The 23,658-nt window shown below is 43.0% G+C and overlaps 1 protein-coding gene across 5 annotated transcripts in view; it reads left to right on the top strand.

The window, feature by feature from the left end:
* The window catches only part of LOC129866597 (zinc finger protein AEBP2-like), a 38,622-nt gene extending 15,280 nt beyond the window's left edge, over positions 1-23,342 (top strand). For 2 of the 5 annotated variants that reach the window (XM_055939348.1, XM_055939349.1), the window contains exons 5-9: positions 2,316-2,440; positions 14,421-14,488; positions 19,566-19,679; positions 22,028-22,057; positions 22,159-23,342. In XM_055939348.1, coding sequence (XP_055795323.1) covers positions 2,316-2,440; positions 14,421-14,488; positions 19,566-19,679; positions 22,028-22,057; positions 22,159-22,165 — 344 coding nt within the window. In that variant the 3' untranslated portion in view covers positions 22,166-23,342. Of the gene's footprint in view, positions 1-2,297; positions 2,441-14,420; positions 14,489-18,751; positions 18,806-19,565; positions 19,680-22,027; positions 22,058-22,158 lie in introns of those variants that run through there. The other 3 variants (XM_055939346.1, XM_055939347.1, XM_055939350.1) reach the window with 2 other exon arrangements.
* The last annotated feature ends 316 nt before the right edge of the window (positions 23,343-23,658 follow it).

Below are 23,658 nucleotides of genomic sequence, written 5' to 3'. Positions count from 1 at the left end.
TGATCATCCTTGAAATGTCACTACAACTTGATTGGAGTCCACCTGTGGCCAATTCAATTGATTTAGAAAGAAATAGGTCTTTCTAATAGGTCCCTATTAGGTATGAAGGTGGGGTGCAGACCACGTCGAAACATGTTTCAACAGGGGCAGGCGATTGACAGGTCAAGGCAGGCAGTGGTCAGTAAACCAGAGGTGGGGCAAGAGTACCAGACAGCAAGCAGGGTCAGGGTTAGGCATAGTGTTCAGGCTGGTGGGCTCCGATTCAGGACAGGCAAGGGTCAAAACCAGGAGGACAAGAAAAGAGAGACTGGAAAGAGCAGGAGCTGAGATACAAAACGCTGGTTGACTTGAACAAACAAGACGAACTAGCAACAGACAAATAGAGAACACAGGTATATATACACAGGGGATAATTGGGAAGATGGGCTACACCTGGAGGGTGGTGGAGACAATCACAAAGACAGCTGAAACGGATCAGGGTGTGACAGTCCCACAGTTGACAGTGCATGTCGGAGCAGAAACTATACCATAAAGTCCAAGGAACTGTCCTTAGATCTCTGAGATATAATGGTGATGAGTCATATATATGGGGAAGGGTATAAAACAATTTCTAGAGTGTTGAAAGTTTCCACGAGCACAGTGCTCTCCATCATTGGGAAATGGAAAAAATATGGAACTACCCAGACTCTATGTAGAGCTTGCCGTCTGACAGAACTCAGCAACCGGGCAAGAAGGACCTTGGTCAGGGAGGTGACCAAGAACCCAATGTCCCAATGACAACTCTGACAGAACTACAGAGTTCCTTGACTAAGATGGGAGAACCTTCCAAAAGGAAAACAGTCTCTACAGCACTTCACCAATCTGGGCTTTATGGGAGAGTGGCCAGAGAGAAGCCACACCTAAGAAAAATGCATGTTTGCAATAGGCATGTGAAAGACTCAGATCATATGGCAAAATATTTTGTGGTCTGATGAGACAAAAATGTAAGTATTTGACCTGAGTGCAAAGCGCTACGTCTAGAGAGAACCAGGCACAGCTCATAACCTGTTTAACACCATCTCTACCGTGAAGCATGGGGGGGGCAGCATCATGCTGTGGAGATTTTCAGTGGCAGGGACTGGGAGACTGGTAAGGATAGAGGGAACAATGAATGGAGCCAAATACAGGTAAATCCTGGATGGAACCTGCTTCACAGTGCAAACAACCTTAGACTGGGGTGAAGATTTACTTTCCAACAGGACAATGACCCCAAGCATACAGCCAAAGCAATGCTGGAATGGCTTCAGAAAAAGAATGTGAAAGTCCTTGAGTGGCCCAGCCATTGCCGAGACTTGAGTTCCATTGGGAATCTGTGAAAGACTTGAAGATTGCTGTTCTCCATCACTCCCCTTTACACTTATCAGAGTTTGAGAAAATCTGCAAGGAAAAATGAAAGAAAATCTGATACAGACATACCAAAGACGACTCAAAGCTGTAATCCCCGCCAATGGTGCTTCTACAAAAATATTTATTCAGAGGTGTGAATAATTATGTAAATTAAATATTTCTGTATAAATTAGCAAATCTTTCTAAAAACATTATTTGTCATGTTATCATTATGGGGTATTGTGTGTAGATGGGTGAGAATTATCATTATTTTTAATCCATTTTGAATTCAGGCTGAAACACAACAAAATTAAATGTGGAGTAAGTCAAGAGGTATGAATACTTTCTGAAGGCACTGTACAGACAGACAGACAGATAGACAGACAGGTTTCCTAAGTACTGAGGGGTTGGAATGGTTTGTTACTTCAGGTACCTCCTTCAGCTTGAATGGGCCATTCTCGGGAAAACAGGCTTTTTGAGCTCGTCTAGACTTCTAAGAAAGATTGATAAAGGGCCATACAAAGTCAAGATGTGTCAAAATATTACTTCTCACTCGGAACAGCACTTGGGAGGAAGTTTGGATGGTGTCTGGCTCTTTGTCAGGAGAGAGAGAAATGTGAGAGTAGGACAGACAACACTTTTCTAAATATCTTTTGACATGAAAATGCCCTTGATTAATTTTCAGCCAGCCAACACATTCTCTCTCAACTATATCCCTGCTCTCTAGAATAATATGTTCAGCTCATAGTAGTAATACAGTAATAAAGCAGCAAGAAACCATTCAACAAGTTGTCTTATTTCACACTGTTTCATAGTAATCATCTTTGTGAGGAGAGGGTAGTGTTGGTGCTGGCCTGGTCTCACTGCGGTCTCACTTGTCTACATGGTGTCTCCTCACCTCTCATCCCAGACTCTCTCTGCTCTCATCCCAGTGTCTCCTCTCCCACCAGCGAGGCCCCATGACTTCTTCGATGCCCAGACCATGGACGCCATCAGACACCGGGCTATCTGCCTTAACCTGGCCACACACATGGAGAGCACAGGCAATGGACACAGTGTGGTGTTCCACAGCACGGTTAGTCCGTAAAAGGCATACAGATGCGCACACACACGCACACACACGCACACACACACACACAGAGAGCACCGGCAACGGACACAGTGTGGTCTTTAACAGCACGTTTAGTCTATTAACCCTTGGGATCCTGCTACACCAGTCCTGGCCACAAGGCCTGGCCACAAGGCCTGGTACATAACCCCAAATGAACCTCCTAGTCCTTACCCCCTAGGCACTGGTGTAGATCTGAGAGGATTGGATAGGAATCTGCAAAATGGCAACAATTCCACTTGGACTATCAAGGGCAAGATGGAGCTACCACCATATTACTTAGACATATCCAATCCTCGGAAATCTACACAAGAGTCTGGGCGTTAGGGTTTAATGGTTGATTTGGGATTCAGAGTTAGTAGAGATTCTCTCATCCTGAAAGTGTTCTCACATCTGTCTGTGCTGTTTTTGGATCAGTCTTTCTCACTTTAGCCCTAGGGGACGTCAGAGACCAACATTTTACAAAAGTGTCTCTGTTCTCACTGAAGATGTTCTCCATGCACTTGCAGTGAACCTTGTGAACGCCCCTAGGATTGATTCAATACTTTTTGAATTCCTAGCTGGGTACACAGGCGAGACAATGGGTCTGTTTTGTTATTTGATGCTTGTTGCTAAGTAATATATTATGAATGAGTCATAACTGCATTAGCACTTTACTGCCTCCGGGGGACATTCCAAATGGCACCCTATCCCCGTCATAGTGCACTACTTTTGACCAGGGCCCATATGGCTATGTTAAAAAATAGTGTACTATATAGGGTAAAGGGTGCCATTTGAGATGCAGTTAAGGAGTGGACCGACCTCACCTAGGCACTTCTTTGATTTCCTTATTTTAAAAGAAATTTACAGATAAGGCTATTTCTGTTTTGCTGACTAAGGCTTTCTCCTCTTGTGTGGCGATTGGTTGACTTTTTCAGCCATGTATTAATAGATGCATATTGAATAGTGATTGTCAGTGTGAATACTGAATGGTGGGCTGAGATTTGTGAATGACTGTCTGTAATATCGTAGGGCATCACTAGAGGGCAGTTTGTCCCCTTCATTAAAATGGTTGTAGGTTGGTTGGTCTCTTCCTTTAAGAGCAGAGGAAAGCAAAGGGTATCACAATCAACTGTGCTATTTTATCGCTCACCAGTAGCTGAGTGATTCCTAGTTTGCAGAGGAATGGCACTTGTGACTGGGCAGTATCACAGGGCACCCATGTATCAGTGAGTTTGCCTGCACACACTTTCACACTCAAATCAAGACAAATCAAATTGTATTTGTCACATACACATGTTTAGCAGATGTTATTGCGGGTGTAGCGAAATTCTTGTAATGCTCTCATTACAGTACTCAAATGTACACTTCTGTTGTCATCTGATGAAAATTAAGCTATTTTCTGCCGAATGTGTTGCACTAATGTATATTCTGTGAAGGAAAATGGCTATTATAATAATGTTCATGATGTCCTGGTCAGGGTAACAAAACATTTCTTTATTAAAACTAACAGAAAGAATGTTGGTACTTATTTATTTTGATCCAAAGCCATGAATGAGTGAGTCACTTAGCTTTATGTGTCATCAACTTGATAATATATAACGATATTTTGGAGGTTATTTTGCCTTCAAAAAAACGATAGAGAGTGATTGTAATCTGAATAAAGGCCCAAATAATATTTGTAAAGGCCAAAACATTTATTTCTGTTTTTAGAGGGAGAGAAATGCTGGGCCAATTGTGCGCCGGCCATGAAGGCCAAAATATAGCCCTGCTAATAGCCATAATGGCGCTGTACAACGTGACCTTGTGTTTGAAAGAACAGTAAGCAACAATTAGTTTATCTTCATTAGACAACTTTGTTCCAATATTATATGCAGACAATTACATTGATGGAAGCAGCATTCTTTTCGCACCCCTAAGAAAAAAAAGGGAAAAAAACTTTGTTACAATATTTCTGTAATTCAGTGATATTTATTCTCATAGTAATTCGTTATGGATCCATAGCTAAATAAACATCAGCATTTTGAAGGAGTTATTTTTCTCATTATTTTATTAACAAACGCATAAAGATGGTGATGAAGAAATACTGTACTGCTGTTTTGAGTTAGAAAAGTAACACTTCAGAGTTGTCACGACTTCCACCGAAGGTAGTTCCTCTCCCTGTTCGGGTGGCGCTCGGCGTCGCCGGTCTACTAGCCATCACCAATCCCTTTTTCTAATTCTAATTCATCCCTTTTACATTTGTGTCTATTTGTGTGTACGGTAGTTGTTGTGAATTTGTTAGATTACTTGTTAGATTTTACTGCATAGTCGGAACTAGAAGCACAAGCATTTCCCTACACTCGCATTATCATCTGCTAACCATGTGACCAATAAAAATGTATTTTACATCTTGTTTACATTCTTCATTGTAACCACAACATCACAAATAATTTCTATCTACCTTTCCAATTACTTTTAGAGTTTGGGATTAATTTGATATTATGGGGTTTCTATTCCAAGGAAACCGAAAAACCCTCTGGGTTTCCGGCCAGGATGGAACGGAAAATATGGCGCTGTTCAGCATGACGGGCTATTTAGCTAAAGAGTCGAGTGTCCTGCGGGAGACCAGGGTTCAATTCCCAGGTGGGGATGAAGCAGTAGGCTGTCCTTGTAAAAAATAATTTGTTCTTAACTGACTTGCCTAGTTAAATAAAGGTTACACTAAGAGCGTAACATTTCTACACCCTAATTTTCTAATTCTAGTCTAATACCCAAACGAAGATTCAGTGAAAAAAACATCTCATTGATATATCAAGACCAGTTCCCATGCTTGTCTCAGAGCAGCGCGAAACGGTGCTAAAATAGTTGTAGGCTTTTGCTTCAAATTCTATTGATTCTAACTTCAATATGCTCTTTAAATAAATAAGACCTGCACCACTTTTATCAGCACATTACTCAACACTAGTGAGACTCATGTCGGCTACTGTAGGCCTAGAGTATATAGAAATATATGACGTGACTCTCTTTCAATAATTACATATAGAGGGTTGGAGGATATTTCTGTAGTTCAGTGATATTTATTCCAATAGTAATTTGTTGGGGATCCATAACTAAATAAACATTGGCATTTTGAAAGAGTATTTTATAATTATTTTATAAATGAAAGCATAAAGATGCCATAGTTACATTATTTTTGTTTGAATGTGCAGACTGGCACTAAGAACAGAACAACGGGAACATTTCCCTAGTCAGTGCCATTTATTAATGCAATGCCCCTTAAAAACCTGTCTAGGACTTTTTGTCTAGGACCCCCCCCCCCCCCACCCCCACTGAAAAGGCAGAGCCGCGAAATTAAAAAAAAATGTTTTTTTTAAATATTTAACTTTCACACATTAAAGTCCAATACAGCTAATGAAAGACACAGATCTTGTGAATCCAGCCAACATGTCCGATTTTTAAAATGTTTTACAGGGAAGACACAATATGTAAAGATGTAAATCTATTAGCTAAACACATTAGCATAATCCACCATCTTTTCTTTGTCCACCAACACCAGTAGCTATCACCAATTCGGCTAAGCTAAGATATTGATAGCCACTAACCAAGAAAAAAACTCATCAGATGACAGTCTGATAACATATTTATGGTATAGGATAGGTTTTGTTAGAAAAATGTGCATATTTCAGGTAGATGTCATAGTTTACAATTGCACCCACCGTCACAAATGGACTAGAATAATTACATAGAGCAACGTGTTTACCTAATTACTAATCATCAAACATTTCGTAAAAATACACAGCATACACTAATCGAAAGACACAGATCCTGTGAATACAGACAATATTTCAGATTTTCTAAGTGTCTTACAGCGAAAACACAATAAATCGTTATATTAGCATACCACATATGCAAACGTTACCAGAGCATTGATTCTAGCCAAAGAGAGCGATAACGTAAACATCGCCAAAATATATTAATTTTTTCACTAACCTTCTCAGAAATCTTCCGATGACACTCCTGTAACATCATATTACACAATCCATATACAGTTTGTTCGAAAATGTGCATATTTAGCCACCAAAATCATGGTTAGACAATGACAAAAGTAGCTCAGCTGGTCAGAAAATGTCCTGCACCATATTAGACAGTGATCTAGTCTTATACATAAATACTCATAAACTTGACTAAAAAATACAGGGTGGACAGCGATTGATAGACAATTTAATTCTTAATACAATCGCGGAATTACATTTTTTAAATGTCCTTACTTTTCAATACAGTTTGCGCCAAGCGAAGCTACGTCAAACAAGATGGCGTCCTAAGCCATTAACATTTTTCGACAGAAACACGATTTATCATAATAAATTGTTCCTACTTTGAGCTGTTCTTCCATCAGAATCTTGGTCAAAGAATCCTTTCTTGGGTCTAATCGTCTTTTGGTCGAAAGCTGTCCTCTTGCCATGTGGAAATGCCCACTGCGTTCGGCATGAATTGGAAACCTGCCCAGCGCTTCAAAGTGTCTCAGAAATAAATGTCCCAAAATCGCACTAAACGGGTATAAATTGCTATAAAACGGTTTAAATTAACTACCTTATGATGTTTTTAACTCCTATAACGAGTAGAAACATGACCGGAGAAATATTACTCCCTACACTAATGCTTGGAACAAGTGCGGGTCGGTGGCCACCGCGCGCCTGACGCAGCTGGAAAAGAGTTCCTACCTACAGGTTTTTTTGATTTATAGTGGCTGTGATTGGGCAATCGACACCATTCAAATCGTCATCACGTAAAGGCATCCAGGGGAAGATGTAAGCAGTGTCTGTATGCTCATAGCTATAACAGTGGCCTATAAACTGACTCCAGATCAGGGGCCAAAATGTGTGAAATCTGACTCCATGTCAGGGAAATTGCTGTAGAATGAGTTCTGTTCCACTCAGAGACAAAATTCCAACGCCCATAGAAACTATAGACTTTTCTATCCAATAATAGTAATAATATGCATATTGTACGATCAAGAATTTAGTAGGAAGCCGTTTAAAAAATTACACGATTTACATAAATAGTGACAACAGCACCCCCTAGCCTCAACAGGTTAAAGTGTTGCCAGTGGGGTCCACCCCCCCACCCCCCACCCCCCACCCCCCTTCCTCCTCCTCCTCTCTTCCCCATGGGCTCCGTTGGTCTTCTTTGCGCGGCTCTGCGACCCATCCCGAGCCTCCTGCCCTCATGCCTTGAACCTTGCGCGCTTTCAGTGGATACAGCTGGAGAACTGCAAGGCAGTCCCATTGTACGCCTCTCTGGAGCCATGACCAATATATATTGTCCTGCTAATAACAGGGTTAATAATATATCTGTGAGAATATCCAACGAGATTTTATATAATTCTAAATTGATAATAATGACAGTAATCGCTTTGTTTAAAAAAATATTTTGGAAATGATTTTGTTTTCAAATAACTTAAAATGAGCAAGTAAAAGGCCATTCTTGAACATGGGGTGAGACATTGTTACTAATTTGTAAATAAAGCCAGTTTGTTATTTAGAATGATTTATTTCTGTTTTTAGAGGGAGAAAAACCAAAAACCTACAGTCATCTCATGGGTCTCCCAGTCGAGGCCGGCACGTGTATTGAACCAGCATAGACCGTTGCACCACTCAGGCACTGTACAGTGTGACCAGTCAGGAGTGGCCTACAGTAAGAGTAAAATAATCCTAACAAAATAATATAAACCTTAGTGTAACAACAGTGTTGGTAAGTAATACTGAAGTCGTGCACAATTATCCGTTTTTATTTAGGTTTATGTCACCCATTCATTGTAATAGACACAGTAGGACCCAAAAGCATAATCAGTGCTCTAACTCCCCCTTACGCTGGTCTGGATCAATGAAGTGGTGATGCAGGGTACCGTACTGAACCACAAGTTACCTCTAAATCGCGTGGCGTAAACTCGCAACTTTTGAAGGAGGAACCACTGTGAATGTGTGATATTTGTGCATCTGTAACTTTGTCACTCATAATTATTCAAGATTTATTCAGGATTTTACGTAATCATGGATAGCATCATAAGAAACATTCTAAACAGGGCTCCGGGCAGCCGAGCGGAAATGGAGGAAAACTCGCCTCCCTGCGGACCTGGCATCCTTTCACTCCCTCCTCTCTACATTTTCCTCTTCTGTCTCTGCTGCTAAAGCCACTTTCTATCACTCTAAATTCCAAGCATCTGCCTCTAACCCTAGGAAGCTCTTTGCCACCTTCTCCTCCCTCCTGAATCCTCCCCCCCCCCCCCCCCCCCCTCCTCCCTCTCTGCAGACGACTTCGTCAACCATTTCGAAAAGAAGGTCGACGACATCCGATCCTCGTTTGCTAAGTCAAACGCCACCGCTGGTTCTGCTCACACTGCCCTACCCTGTGCTCTGACCTCTTTCTCCCCTCTCTCTCCAGATGAAATCTCGCGTCTTGTGACGGCCGGCCGCCCAACAACCTGCCCGCTTGACCCTATCCCCTCCTCTCTTCTCCAGACCATTTCCGGAGACCTTCTCCCTTACCTCACCTCGCTCATCAACTCATCCTTGACCGCTGGCTACGTCCCTTCCGTCTTCAAGAGAGCGAGAGTTGCACCCCTTCTGAAAAAACCTACACTCGATCCCTCCGATGTCAACAACTACAGACCAGTATCCCTTATTTCTTTTCTCTCCAAAACTCTTGAACGTGCCGTCCTTGGCCAGCTCTCCTGCTATCTCTCTCAGAATGACCTTCTTGATCCAAATCAGTCAGGTTTCAAGACTAGTCACTCAACTGAGACTGCTCTTCTCTGTATCACGGAGGCGCTCCGCACTGCTAAAGCTAACTCTCTCTCCTCTGCTCTCATCCTTCTAGACCTATCGGCTGCCTTCGATACTGTGAACCATCAGATCCTCCTCTCCACCCTCTCCGAGTTGGGCATCTCCGGCGCGGCCCACGCTTGGATTGCGTCCTACCTGACAGGTCGCTCCTACCAGGTGGCGTGGCGAGAATCTGTCTCCTCACCACGCGCTCTCACCACTGGTGTCCCCCAGGGCTCTGTTCTAGGCCCTCTCCTATTCTCGCTATACACCAAGTCACTTGGCTCTGTCATAACCTCACATGGTCTCTCCTATCATTGCTATGCAGACGACACACAATTAATCTTCTCCTTTCCCCCTTCTGATGACCAGGTGGCGAATCGCATCTCTGCATGTCTGGCAGACATATCAGTGTGGATGACGGATCACCACCTCAAGCTGAACCTCGGCAAGACGGAGCTGCTCTTCCTCCCGGGGAAGGACTGCCCGTTCCATGATCTCGCCATCACGGTTGACAACTCCATTGTGTCCTCCTCCCAGAGCGCTAAGAACCTTGGCGTGATCCTGGACAACACCCTGTCGTTCTCAACTAACATCAAGGCGGTGGCCCGTTCCTGTAGGTTCATGCTCTACAACATCCGCAGAGTACGACCCTGCCTCACACAGGAAGCGGCGCAGGTCCTAATCCAGGCACTTGTCATCTCCCGTCTGGATTACTGCAACTCGCTGTTGGCTGGGCTCCCTGCCTGTGCCATTAAACCCCTACAACTCATCCAGAACGCCGCAGCCCGTCTGGTGTTCAACCTTCCCAAGTTCTCTCACGTCACCCCGCTCCTCCGCTCTCTCCACTGGCTTCCAGTTGAAGCTCGCATCCGCTACAAGACCATGGTGCTTGCCTATGGAGCTGTGAGGGGAACGGCACCTCAGTACCTTCAGGCTCTGATCAGGCCCTACACCCAAACAAGGGCACTGCGTTCATCCACCTCTGGCCTGCTCGCCTCCCTACCACTGAGGAAGTACAGTTCCCGCTCAGCCCAGTCAAAACTGTTCGCTGCTCTGGCACCCCAATGGTGGAACAAACTCCCTCACGACGCCAGGACAGCGGAGTCAATCACCACCTTCCGGAGACACCTGAAACCCCACCTCTTCAAGGAATACCTAGGATAGGATAAAGCAATCCTTCTGCCCCCCCCCCCCCCCCCCCTAAAAGATTTAGATGCACTATTGTAAAGTGGCTGTTCCACTGGATGTCATAAGGTGAATGCACCAATTTGTAAGTCGCTCTGGATAAGAGCGTCTGCTAAATGACTTAAATGTAATGTAAATGTAAACAAACTGAAACAAACATTATTTATCATTCATTTCTATTGGGCACAAAATCATCTAAAACACAACCAAAACAAACATCAAATGCATCCAACAAATGTGTAGAGTCCCGGTGTCGCCTCTTCACTGTTGAAGTTGAGACTGTTGTTTTGCGGGTACTATTTAATGAAGCTTCCAGTTGAGGACTTGTGAGGCGCCTCTTTCTCAAACTAGACACTCTAATGTACTTGTCCTCTTGCTCAGTTGTGCTCCGGGTCCTCCCAGTCCTCTTTATTTTCTGGTTAGAAACAGTTTGCGCTTTTCTGTGAAGGGAGTAGTGCACAACGTTGTACAAGATCTTCAGTTTCTTGGCAATTTCTCTCATGGAATAGCCTTAATTTCTCAGAACAAGAATAGACTGACGAGTTTCAGAAGAAAGTACTTTCTTTCTGGCCATGTTGAGGCTGTAATTGAACCCACAAATGCTGATGCTCCAGATACTCAACTAGTATGAAGAAAGCCAGTTATATTGCTTCTTTAATCAGAACAACAGTTTTCAGCTGTGCTAACATAATTGCAAAAGGGTTTTCTAATGATCAATTTGCTTTTTAAAATGATCAACTAGGATTACACAACATGCCATTGGAACACAGGAGTGATGGTTGCTGATCAAAATCAGCCGTTTCCAGCTACAATATTCATTTACAACATTAACAAAGTCTACACTGTATTTCTGATCATTTTGATGTTATTTTAATGGACAAAAAATGTGCTTTTCTTTCAAAAAACAAGGACATTTCTAAGTGACCTCAAACTTTTGAACTGTGGTATAAGTATTCAGACCCTTTACTTTGTTCACACCCTCTTAATCCTTAGCCCCACCCATCTCTTTAAGGATTCATTTGTGAGGCCCTGTGCTAAACAGAGCGAGTAGTGTAGTAAACAACCAAAGATTTCAAGACTAAAAGTGGTGAAAGTAGTAGCCTACAATAAGAAAAAACTCCAGGTAAAAATACTAGTCCTTGGCATATATCCTAATCTGACTTTGGTGCAGGTCGTGTTGTTCTTCACATTAGTCTCTGGTAAACACACACTATATCAATAAAATCTAGGTTCATTTGTCACATGCACAGGGTATGGAAGGTGTGAACGGTACTTTCAAATAGTTACTTGCATATTTGCATAGTAGCAATATCAAAAACAGAAAGTGTCCAGATAGAAATATGTTATAATTATTAGATGATGCTTTCCCAGACACACTTGTCTAAATTGATTGGTCATGTGAAAGAAATGCTGTAACCACCCCCGGCCACATCTAGCTAAGTGAATGGGTCACTATTGTCTAGACATTTACACGTGTAAAATACAATAGATGGCCGTACTCACCCCCAGCCAAACCTGGCTAACTTGATGGGTCATGTAATCATCTGAAGAAGCGGAGTATTTTGTTTAAACATGTAGCTAGCTAGCTAAACAATAAAATGGCATAGTCCCACCTCATACTACTACCACTAGCGCAAACTGATTGTCATAGCTGTAGTATGAATCTCTAGGTAGCTAAAGCTAACCAACTAGGTTCAATGTTAGCTAGATAGATAACATTGGGCTATAACTAGCAATGCAAATGGATTTCTGATACAAATAATATTACTACACATATTATACATGTAACATTAGCTAGCGAGCCACCAAGCTAATGTTCACTAGCTAGCTAACAGTACGCTTTAACTTGCAATGAAAACCATATAACTTTATGAACTCGACTGCCTGTCTTTGCAATTGTTATTTTTGCACTCGTTAGCATATTTAGCTGGCAGACTCCATGGAAATTGTTATTACTTGTGCTAATTTTGTTAGCATTCTGGTAATAGACGCCCAACAGGCTTTTTTGTGCCTTGTGTACTAAACCGGTAATACCGTAAATCCCGGGATGAGAGAAGGATGGTATGATGATATGAACATCTGGATACTGCACAACCCTAGTTGGTGTCAGTCTCAGTGTGCCACTTTGGTTCCTGCCACCCTATTCCCACTGCAGCAGTCTCCCAGCAATCTTCCAGCCAACAGGGCGATCCTCATTCATTACCGTCCCAAACCAATTCCAGAATTTCCTGGCATGGTGCTCTGCCAGGCTGTGGTGTCTAGTGTCTCTCTCAGTGTGCCTCTATCCCTCACCACAGCAGTCCTTCAGCAAACAGGGCATTCCTCAAACTGGTTATCCCTGTCCCAAACTCCAACCCAGACATAGAAGGCTTAGCCTAATGAATGGAGCGTTCCAGTTCGTTCTAGAAGGAGCTTGATAGTCTGCAGCCTGACAGAAATAAATGAGGAGGCAATGTCCCTATCCAGTTCAATGGACCATGATAAAGATAGCCACCTTTTGTTTTTGTACAGGCAAACAGTAGGACCTCAGGTTGGCTTGTGACCTCCTGAGAGCTATGGCTTCAATTTATGCATAACTATACACAGAGAGAGCGGCTGAGTCTGGTCTGGGCACTCAAGGCTAGAGAGGGGGATGGAGACAAGTGTACAGGACGTTGTGAAAGAGAGGGAAAGTGAGAGCCAGGTGGGGAGGCGGAGAGAGGGAGAGTTGCAGGAAGTGAAAAAAAACAGGAAGAGGTGGACATGGTTGTTAAAAGGAAACATTGAGAAACTAAGATACGGTACTCTGTGGTGGGCAGAGATGTGAAGACAGGAGTGTGGAGAGAGAGATTCTAGGTTCCTTTCCTTCACTCTTCCCTCTCTCTCTCTCTTCTCTCTCTCCCTCTACTCCCCCCTCTCGCTTTCTCTATATCTCTCTCCCTCATCCTGTCCCTTCAACCAGTTTGCATGAATGCCTCAGCCATTCCCTGGAGTGGGGAGAGTCATTTCAAATATTCTCGTGATTAGGACAAGTTCTTCACATACTGTATGAGCAACACTATAAAAAGACTTAACCGAATTTAAAAAAAACACTTTGACGCAAGAGTTTATATCTGCAACTATTTTTGAGAATTCTAGTTGTTCTTCTACTCTCCCACTCCGGCCTACTCCCCACTGACAGTGTTAGGGTGAGTGAATTCCAGATTTCAGAACTGTTCCTGGAAACTTGAGTCCTTTTGATCTAGTGTTTTTACAAAGAAAAGTGTGCCAAATGTTCAAACAAATTGTATGATTGACTGTATTTTGGGGGGACGATGGATGTCTTGACAACTTTTTTGGCCATTGTCATGCCAAACCAAACAGAGATGGCAAGACAATTCAAAGAGACCTCGTTCCTAGCTATAGATTTCTGGCTCCAGTAGGCTGAAACATGATGAATGAGTCAATTTATATTTTCCAAATTCAAATGTCCCTAACCCAGGGACAGTATGTGTGTGCGATCCCTGTGGGATTTGAACTTACAAACCCATTTGAAGTATCTCCTCTACAGGACTGAGATTCTCCACAAACCTCAGAGTTTTTTATGAGGCTAACTGCTCACTGTCTCTCTAGATTCCTGCGTCTGTTTCTAGCACCGTGGAATGGGAGATATGTGATAAGAAATCCTTTAGCATCAACCCTGGAATGGATACCTGAGCTTCTGTCTGTCTGGATTGTGGAATGCCATGTGCTTCTTACTGTACTGTACATCACAGAAAGGGGAATGTAGAAGAGATTCCATTCCAAAATAGAACTGTTATGTCTTCACTTCACTCATTCATCCCTATCAAACTATTAGACTTCGGTCTGTCTTTGCTCATCTTCTCCACTGTGCCCCAGCTCTGCTGACTGTCATTTATCTCAGTCAACATTTTGCTCCGCAAGTGTTGTGTTTTGGTATTACTTTAATCATCTAATGAATATTACAGCATTCCTGACTCATCTTCTCCATTCACCAGGTGATAGCCAGGAGGAAAGAGGCCTCTGGGAAGGTAAAGGTGCTGCTCCACTGGACTCCAGAGGACATGTAAGTAGTATAGACTATCTTGGACACCCTAATTGACTCTGAAGGGAGTATTATGGTCTATTCAATTTGTCTTTGTGTAACCAGGAGAGATCACTTAGCAACAGCCCTGGCTGTTTGAGGGATCCATAAAAATATCACATTGAATAAATCACAAAAATTCACGATAAAGCAACATAAGAAATTGGTTGATGAGCAGGCGATGGTGTTTGTGTGTGTTTGTATCTGTTGCTGATGTTTTTATGCATGTCTTTTCCATCCTCCTCCATACTACAAAAAGTTGGCAACTCCTCACTGGGAGATTCTGGGTTCAAGCCCAGGCTCTGTCGCAGCCGGCCGCGACCGGGAGGCCCATGGGGCGGCGCACAATTGGCCCAGCGTTGTCCGGGTTAGGGTGTGTTTGGCCGGCAGGGATATCCTTGTCTCATCGCGCGCTAGCGACTCCTGTGCCGGGCGCATTGCACACTTACCAGGTCGCCAGGTGTACAGTGTTTCCTCCGACAGCGGCTAGCTTCCGGGTTGGATGTGCATTGTGTCAAGAAGCAGTGCGGCTAGGTTGGGTTGTGTTTCGGAGGATGCATGGCTCTCGATCTTCGCCTCTCTCGAGTCCATGCGGGAGTTGCAGCGATGAGCCAAGACTGTAACTACTACCAATTGGATTCCACGAAATTGGGGAGAATTTTTTAAAATAAAAAATAAAAGAAATGTTCATTCAAACAGTGCATGATTACTGAATTGCACATCACAAAGATTCAACCAAGACTTCGACCAAACTTTTTGAATGTGCTGCCTGGTCTGCATACCCATTGTTGCAGACTGGTTGCTGTTTGAATACATCTTGATAAAAATACTTTTAAAAAGGTAATTGTGAACCAAAAAACTAAATGTGACCAGCTACATTTTTTTCACTGGCACTCTAGTGACCAATTTGAGACCCAAGTCAAAGGGTCTCAAATGCAAGTGTTTTGGTCACAGTTTTGAGTCCTGTCATGGTCTCTCCACTGAAAGAGAAATAGAGTCCACAATCAGTCAATGCCATCACTCAGTGGTCTGCTTGAAAATCCAGCTAGTCCCAGAACCCCAACCCCAGACACCTTTTAGAGGCATAGTTGGAATAGTCCTAAACCACGCTCTGTAAGTCTGCCTCCTCTCCCCATGCATCCGGTTGGCTCTTGTCAGTCCAGTACAACCAAAACAAATTTGGGTTTCTGTCTTTCTCACAATCTTTCTAATAGTGACTTAAAAGTGTGGCAACCCATCTCAGCCCTGGCCAACCAATTCCAGGCCAGTACTGCTGTGTTGTTAACCTGTTTGGCGTGCAAGCCCGATGTCGGTACACTTATGACAACAGCCACTTCAAGTGCAGGGCGCGAAATTCAAAATATATACTTTTTAAATATTTAACTTTCACACATTAACAAGTCCAATACAGCATATGAAAGGTACACATCTCGTGAATCCAGCCAACATGTCCGATTTTTAAAATGTTTTACAGTGAAGACAAAATATTTAAATCTATTAGCTAACCACGTTAGCAAAAGACTTTTATTACTCCATCAGTTTTTGACTCCCATCAGTAGCTATCACAAATTCGGCCAAATAAAGATATAAATAGCCACTAACCAAGAAACAACCTCATCAGATGACAGTCTGATAACATATTTATTGTACAGCATATGTTTTGTTCGAAAAATGTGCATATTTCAGGTATAAATCATAGTTTACATTGCAGCTACATTCAGAAATTGCGCCGAAAGCAGCCATAATATTTACAGACACCAACGTCAAATACCTAATTACTCATCATAAAACATTCCTGAAAAATACATAGTGTACAGTAAATGAAAGACAGGCATCTTGTGATGCCAGACAATATTTCCGAATTATTAAGTGTTTTACAGCAAAAACAAAATGTAGCGTTATATTAGCTTAGCACAATAGCCAGAAACACTTGGGCGCCGGCGACTACGACAGATATATGAAATATCATCATAAATTGGGTCTTACTTTTGCTGATCTTTCATCAGAATGTTGAACAAGGTGTCCTTTGTCCAGATGAGTCGTTGTTTGGATTCAGAATGGCAACTTTCTCTCTCCATTTAGCAAGCGGGCTAGCCGGGTTGCACGGATCTCTCCATGTAAACAAACGGAAGAGAACGGAACACGGCAAAACTCCCGAAAAAATTTCAATAATCTGATGAAACTATATTGAAAAAACATACTTTACGTTGATATGGTGACATATATCAAATAAAATCCAAGCCGGAAATAATAGTCGCCTATAACGTCAGCAAAACAAAAGGCAACCCCACTGTCCAAATTGCGTTCTTCAGAGTACCGTAAATGGGGTACACGTCATTCCAAGAGGATTTATTCCATCCCAGATCGAGATAATCACCTCATTTCTTCTCTCACAGCCTTCTTGACACCCAGAGGAAGGTGTAAGACGTGCATGTATACTAATAGCTCTTGTGCCCATTTATAGGCAGGAAGGCAGGAAGAGGAAAAGAGCATCGATTTCAGACTTTGAACTTCCGGGTCAGGAAAAGTGCTGCAGAATGAGTTCTGTTTCACTCTGAATTATTTCTCTAATGGTTTTAGAACCTAGAGAGTGTTTTCTATCCAATAGTAATAATAATATGCATATTGTACGAGCAAGAATTGAGTACGAGGCCGTTTGAAATGGACACATTTTATCAGGCTACTCAATACTGCCCCTTGCAGCCATAAGAAGTTAACAAACAGATCACTGACCATTTTGAATTCCACCGTACCTTCTCCGCAATGCAATCTGGTTTCCGAGGTGGTCATGCCACGCTCAAGGTACAAAACGATATCATAACCGCCATCAATAAAAGACAATACTGTGAAGCCGTCTTCAGCGACCTGGCCAAGGCTTTCGACTCTGTCAATCTCCACATTCTTATCGGCAGACTCAACAGCCTTGGTTTCTCAAATGTCTGCCTCGCCTGGTTCACTAACTACTTCTCAGATAGAGTTCAGTTTGTCCGGACCTCTGGCAGTCTCTATGGGGGTCCCACAGGGTTCAATTCTCGGGCCGACTATTTTCTCTGTATATATCAACGATGTCGCTCTTGCTGCTGGTGATTCCCTGATCCACCTCTACGCAGATGACACCGTTCTGTATAATTCTGGCCCCCCTTTGGACGCTGTGTTAACAAACCTCCAGACGAGCTTCAATGCCATAAAACACTCCTTCCGTGGCCTCCAACTGCTCTTAAATGCAAGTAAAACTAAATGCATGCTCTTCAACCGATCGCTGCCCGCACCCACCTGCCTGTCAAGCATCACTACTCTGGACGGTTCTGACCTAGAATATGTGTACAACTACAAATACCTGGGTGTCTAGTTAGACTGTAAACTCTCCTTCCAGACTCAGATTAAACATCTCCAATCCAAAATGTAATCTAGAATCGGCTTCCTATTTCGCAACAAAGCGTCCTTCACTCATGCTGCCAAAGATACCCTCGTAAAACTGACTATCCTACCGATCCTTGACTTCGGCGATGTCATTTAAAAATAGCCTCCAACACTCTACTCAGCAAATTGGATGCAGTCTATCACAGTGTCATCTGTTTTGTCACCAAAGCCCCATATACTACCCACCACTGCGACCTGTATGCTCTCGCTGGCTGGCCCTCGCTTCATATTTGTCACCAAACCAACTGGTTCCAGGTCATCTATAAGTCTTCGCTAGGTAAAGCCCCGCCTTATCTCAGAACACTGGTCACCACAGCAGCACCCACCGGTACTACGCACTCCAGCAGGTATATTTCACTGACCATCCCCAAAGCCAACTCCTCCTTTGACCGCCTTTCCTTCCAGTTCTCTGCTGCCAATGACTGGGACGAAATGCAAAAATCACTGAAGCTGGAGTCTTATATCTCCCTCACTAACTTTAAGCATCAGCTGTCAGAGCAGCTTACCGATCATTGCGCCTGTACACAGCCCATCTGTAAATAGCCCACCCAACTACCTCATCCCCATGTTATTTATTTGTTCTCCTTTGCACCCCAACTCTACTTGCACATTAATCTTCTGCACATCTATCACTCCAGTGTTTAATTGCTAAATTTTGTAATTATTTCGCCACTATGGCCTATTCATTGCCATACCTCCCTAATCTTACTACATTTGCACACATTGTATATGGATTTTTCTATTGTGTTTTTGACTATACGTTTGTTTATCCCATGTGTAACTCTGTGTTGTTTTTGTCACACTGCTTTGCTTTATCTTGGCCAGGTCACAGTTGTAAATGAGAACTTTTTCTCAACTGGCCTGCCTGGTTAAATAAAGGTTAAATAAATAAATAAATGAAAATATATAAACTCCAGTCATACTTGATGTTTCATAATGTTCTGATGTTTCCAGTACTTGTCTTATATTATCTCCAATGTATCGTCCATGTAAAAACATGGATGAATAATATCCGATAATACCTTTTAAATTCTATGCGCTATGCATTTTGCTAGAATTTTTGAATCACAACACTGAAATGTAAGAGGCCTCCAATTTTTTTAAAGGACTGGATCTTTATATTTCGCACTTGTATCCTGTTTCAGTAATAATTACATCCAATCTTCTTGTTGAGTGTCCGATAATCTACCATTGATATAGGAGTGGTTAAAACATGTAATAATGGTCCTCTGAGTATCTCATAAAAGGTTTGGTATACCTCCACTGGTATGCCATCCAGTCCTGGAGTTTTCCCAGACTTAAAGGCTTTAATTGCATCAAGAAGTTCCTCCTCTGTACTTTGGCCTTCACACAAGTCTTTCTGTACAGCTGTTAATTTGATATTATCTATAGAAAGAAAATTCATACAATTATCTTCGGTTAGTGGAGATCCCCCCCCCCCCTCCCATCGTCTCTTGCCAACTCTCCCTTCCCCTTTGCACCGCCATATTTCTCCTCCTCTTACCTGCTTACCATCTATCACCCCTTCTCTCCTTCTCTCCTCTCTCTCTTTTTCTCCGACCACATGTTCTAACAAAGCCCATGCTCTGACCACATGTTCTGTGTCTCTCTCCCTCTGTGTTTGTGTGTCATCCTGCAGCCTGCCTGATGTGTGGGTGAACGAGACGGAGCGTTCTCAGCTGAAGACTAAAGTGGTTCACTTATCCCAGCTACCACAGGACACCGCTATGCTACTAGACCCCAACATCTACAGGTCAGTGCGTGCGTGCGCTGATCAATAAGTTGTGATCACAATAAAATCTGGATGCCCCCAAAATAAAGTACACTTCATGGCCAAAAGCATGTGGACTCCCCTCCAATTGAGTGGATTCGCCTCTTTCAGCCACACCCGTTGCTGACAGGTGTATAAAATCGAACACACAGCCATTCAATCTCCATAGACAAACATTGGCAGTAGAATGGCCCATACGTAAGAGCTCAGTGACTTTCAACGGGGCACCGTCATAGGATGCCAACTTTCCAACAAGTCAGTTCGTCAAATCTCTGCCCTGCTAGAGCTGTTCCGGTCAACTGTAAGGGCTGTTATTGTGAAGTGGAAACATCTAAGAGCAACAACGGCTCAGCCGCAAAGTGGTAGGCCACACAAGCTCACAGAACGGGACCGCGAGTGCTGATGCGAATAGCGCGTAAAAATCGTCTGTTCTCAGTTGCAACACGCACTACAAAGTTCCAAACTGCCTCTGGAAGCAACGTCAACACAAGAACTGTTCGTCGGGAAAATCATGAAATTGGTTTCCATGGCCGTACACAAGCCTAAGATCACCATGCGCAATGCCAAGCGTCAGCTGGAGTGGTGTAAAGCTCGGCGCCATTGGACTCTGGAGCAGTGGAAACGCATTCTCTGGAGTCATGAACTACGCTTCACTATCTGGGGAAGGCCTTTTGCTGTTTCAGCCCGTGGAGGCTGCTGAGGGGAGGGTGGCTCATAATGGCTGGAATGGAGTGGTATCAACCACATGGAAACCACGTCTTTGATTTGTTTGATACCATTCCATTTACTCCATTCAGGTCATTATTATGAGCCGTCCTCCACTCAGCAGCCTCCACTGGTTTCAGCATGACAATGCCCCCGTGCACAAAGCGAGGTCCATATAGAAAAGTTTTTTTTCGAAATCGGTGTGGAAGAACTTGACTGGCCTGCCCAGAGCCCTGACCTCAACCCCGTAGAACACATTTGGGATGAATTGGAACGCCGACTGCCAGCCAGGCCTAATCGCCCAACATCAGTGCCCGACCTCACTAATACTCGTGTGGCTGAATGGAAGCAAGTCCCTGCAGCAATATTCCATCATCTAGTGGAAAGCCTTACCAGAAAAATGGCTGTTATAGCAGCAATGGGGGGATCAACTCCATATTAATGCACAGGATTTTGGAATGAGATGTCCAACGAGCGTACTACTTTTGGCCATGTAGTGCCTTAATACCATAAGCTCTGAGTGGCCAAAGATGCACCCCTGTCCGTGATCTGTGCCATCCCTCTGCACATTACTGCTACCCACAAGGTGGCGCCAACCCTTGACTTCCCCTCTAGAAAACCAGGTCGCGAAGAGATCAACATCCGACGAGCTTCTCCTTCACATCTCTATGGATTAAAATGACCATTATTGAGCCTCTTCACATTCACACCACTCACCAAGAACAAAATGATGTCAAGCCAAAAAAGAGAAGTGGTAATGAAACTGCCATTTCCCATGTGAGATGTGTGTTCTCTGTGTATGTGTAGAGGCAGGTGTCCTATGCTCATAAATGCTGTCCCAGCCTTCTCCAATGCTATTGGCTGCAGTTAAAGCTGGAGAGGAATATGAGGTGAGGTATAAGCACACTGCCATTAGAACTAAGGGCAAGGTTCACCATGATAATGCATGGTCAAGTGGCTTTGGCTAAGACCTGAAGGCAATATAGCCCCCTCAGAGTGACCAGGCTAGCAGCTTGAATCCCCCTCATAGTATCCATTATATTAAGATCTCTGCAGCACTGTGTAGGGCAGGGCTATCCTTCACTTCACCGTACTTCCATAGCCACGGCAAGGTAATGGAAAATAAGGTTAGGATTATGACCTGCCATAAGACTGAAAATGATTACTGAAACAATGTGCCTAAAATAACAAAACGGTCATAAATCAGGAGATATATGGCACGCAACAGAGGCACGGCTCCAGTCCTGTCCCAGCGATTTTAGGGAGAGAGGGGACAGGTACTGATGATTTTAACTTTGCATGATGGCGCGACAGAAAAAAAAGACTTCCGGACAATGGATGTAAAGGACTTTATAATCCAGTTTAACCCCCCCCCCCGTCCTCGTCGTCTGACTCTGTCTTTATCAGGCACATTCATACTATCTGACACACTCTCTCCCTCCCTCCCCTGTATGGCTCACTTGGTAGAGCATGGCACTTGCAAAACCGTTGTTGTTGGTTCGATTCCCACAGGGGACCAGTATGAAAATGTATGCACTCTCTACTGTATGTCGCTCTGGATATGAGCGTCTGCTAAATGACTGAAATGTAAATGTCTTCACATAAGCTCTGTTATGTCTCCTCAGACCGTTACCACAGAAGCAGCTGAAGCGAAGGTAAGCATTACATGTCAAGAGCTGATCCTTTCATTGTCCCTACAGTCTGAACTACTGGTGAGGTCATATTTACAATCTCACATCTTTTTCCTTATTTGCAGTCTGTAAGGAGTCTTCTGTGGACAGAGGACTACAGAAGGGAAGAACTCCTGTTCTTAGGATGTGGGTCTATATGGGAGCCTATATATGGGAGACGAGCAGAAGGGACCCTGGACAGAGGAGAGATGTTACATCCTTTTTCTGGGTAGAGTAGAGAATGTTTCCGCTTTCCTCTGTATTTTTTAAACTCACCACTGCATCAGTCTGCAGTGAAAGTGGGTTAACCATTTAAAAAGGTTCTGTTCTTTAAAAGGTAATGAATGTTTTATATTAAGTGCTAAACTTGAAAAGAAAAACATGTATAAAGGATTTTAAGTGTACTACTAAAACTATGGTTTGGTTGTTATACACAACTGCGTAAAGAAAGAGTTTAATTGTGTAGAAAGTAACATACGGTATTTTTTTGTAGACATTGTTGTAAATATTTTTTGCAGATTTGTAAGTTATTTTTATACCATGAAATACTGTAGTTTATTGTGAAGCATAATATGTAATTATTGTTTCAATGTGAAAGCTCTTTTTGTAACCTATTATTGTTGAAATTATGTCAAATTAAATCATCAGTCCATGTAGTGTTCATATTGTCTCCGATGATTATGATAAAATGGGGATAATGGAAATGTTGACTTGTATAGGCTACCCATTATTGCATGACAGTGCTTATTCTTGGGCTCTCTTGCTGTTGTCAACAATTTGATAGACACTATCTTCACTAGTTACCACAGCCACAAAGTCATAAACCCCGGCCATTTCTACAATTTATCTCCTTACAATTTGATTTTAAACCTAACCTTAACCATTACCACACTGCGAACCTTATACCCTAACCTTAATTAAGACCAAAAAGCCCGTTTTTGTTTTCATTAAGTTTTACGATATAGCCAATTTAGACTTTGTGGCTCTGGTAACTAGTTGAAACCGATCGATACAGACGTGTACATTGAAGCATGACCTCTAACCTTCTAGCACCTGTGACCACTAACTGCATTAGTGTTAACTAGAACTCCTTAACCCCAAGGCATGGCTAATTCATGAGTGTGTTATTATTATAGCCTATTTACCATGTATATGTATAAAGTTCAACATTCATATGAGGACTTGTGAACTTAAATTTCACTCTGTATGTTGAAAGTGGAATATATCACCAATAAAACAAAAGAAGGTAAAAGGATCTTGTTGAACAGCACTAACTATTGCAGTGTGTGTGTGTGTCCTCTTCCAGAGGGATAGTTCGCTCACTCCACTCATCTACTCATTATCTACAGGCCAGAGGAGTGAGGAGAGGGACAAGAGGCAGGAGAGTCAGGAAAGAGAGGAGAGGCATCTCAGACATATTCCACCATAGCACAACAGCAGTACATCTCTGTACTGTACATACTATTCACCACCCCCCCCCCCCACCTTTATTAACACCCGGCCTGTCTTTGGGAGGCAGGTTGACAGGCTGTCATATTGCCTTACGTATGCGTGCGCATCTGTCATGTATCACTGACTAGGTCAAG

The sequence above is a fragment of the Salvelinus fontinalis genome, chromosome 12 (assembly GCF_029448725.1).
Source record: "Salvelinus fontinalis isolate EN_2023a chromosome 12, ASM2944872v1, whole genome shotgun sequence".
NCBI lineage: Eukaryota > Metazoa > Chordata > Actinopteri > Salmoniformes > Salmonidae > Salvelinus > Salvelinus fontinalis.
This window is presented reverse-complemented; position numbering and strand designations above follow the sequence as displayed.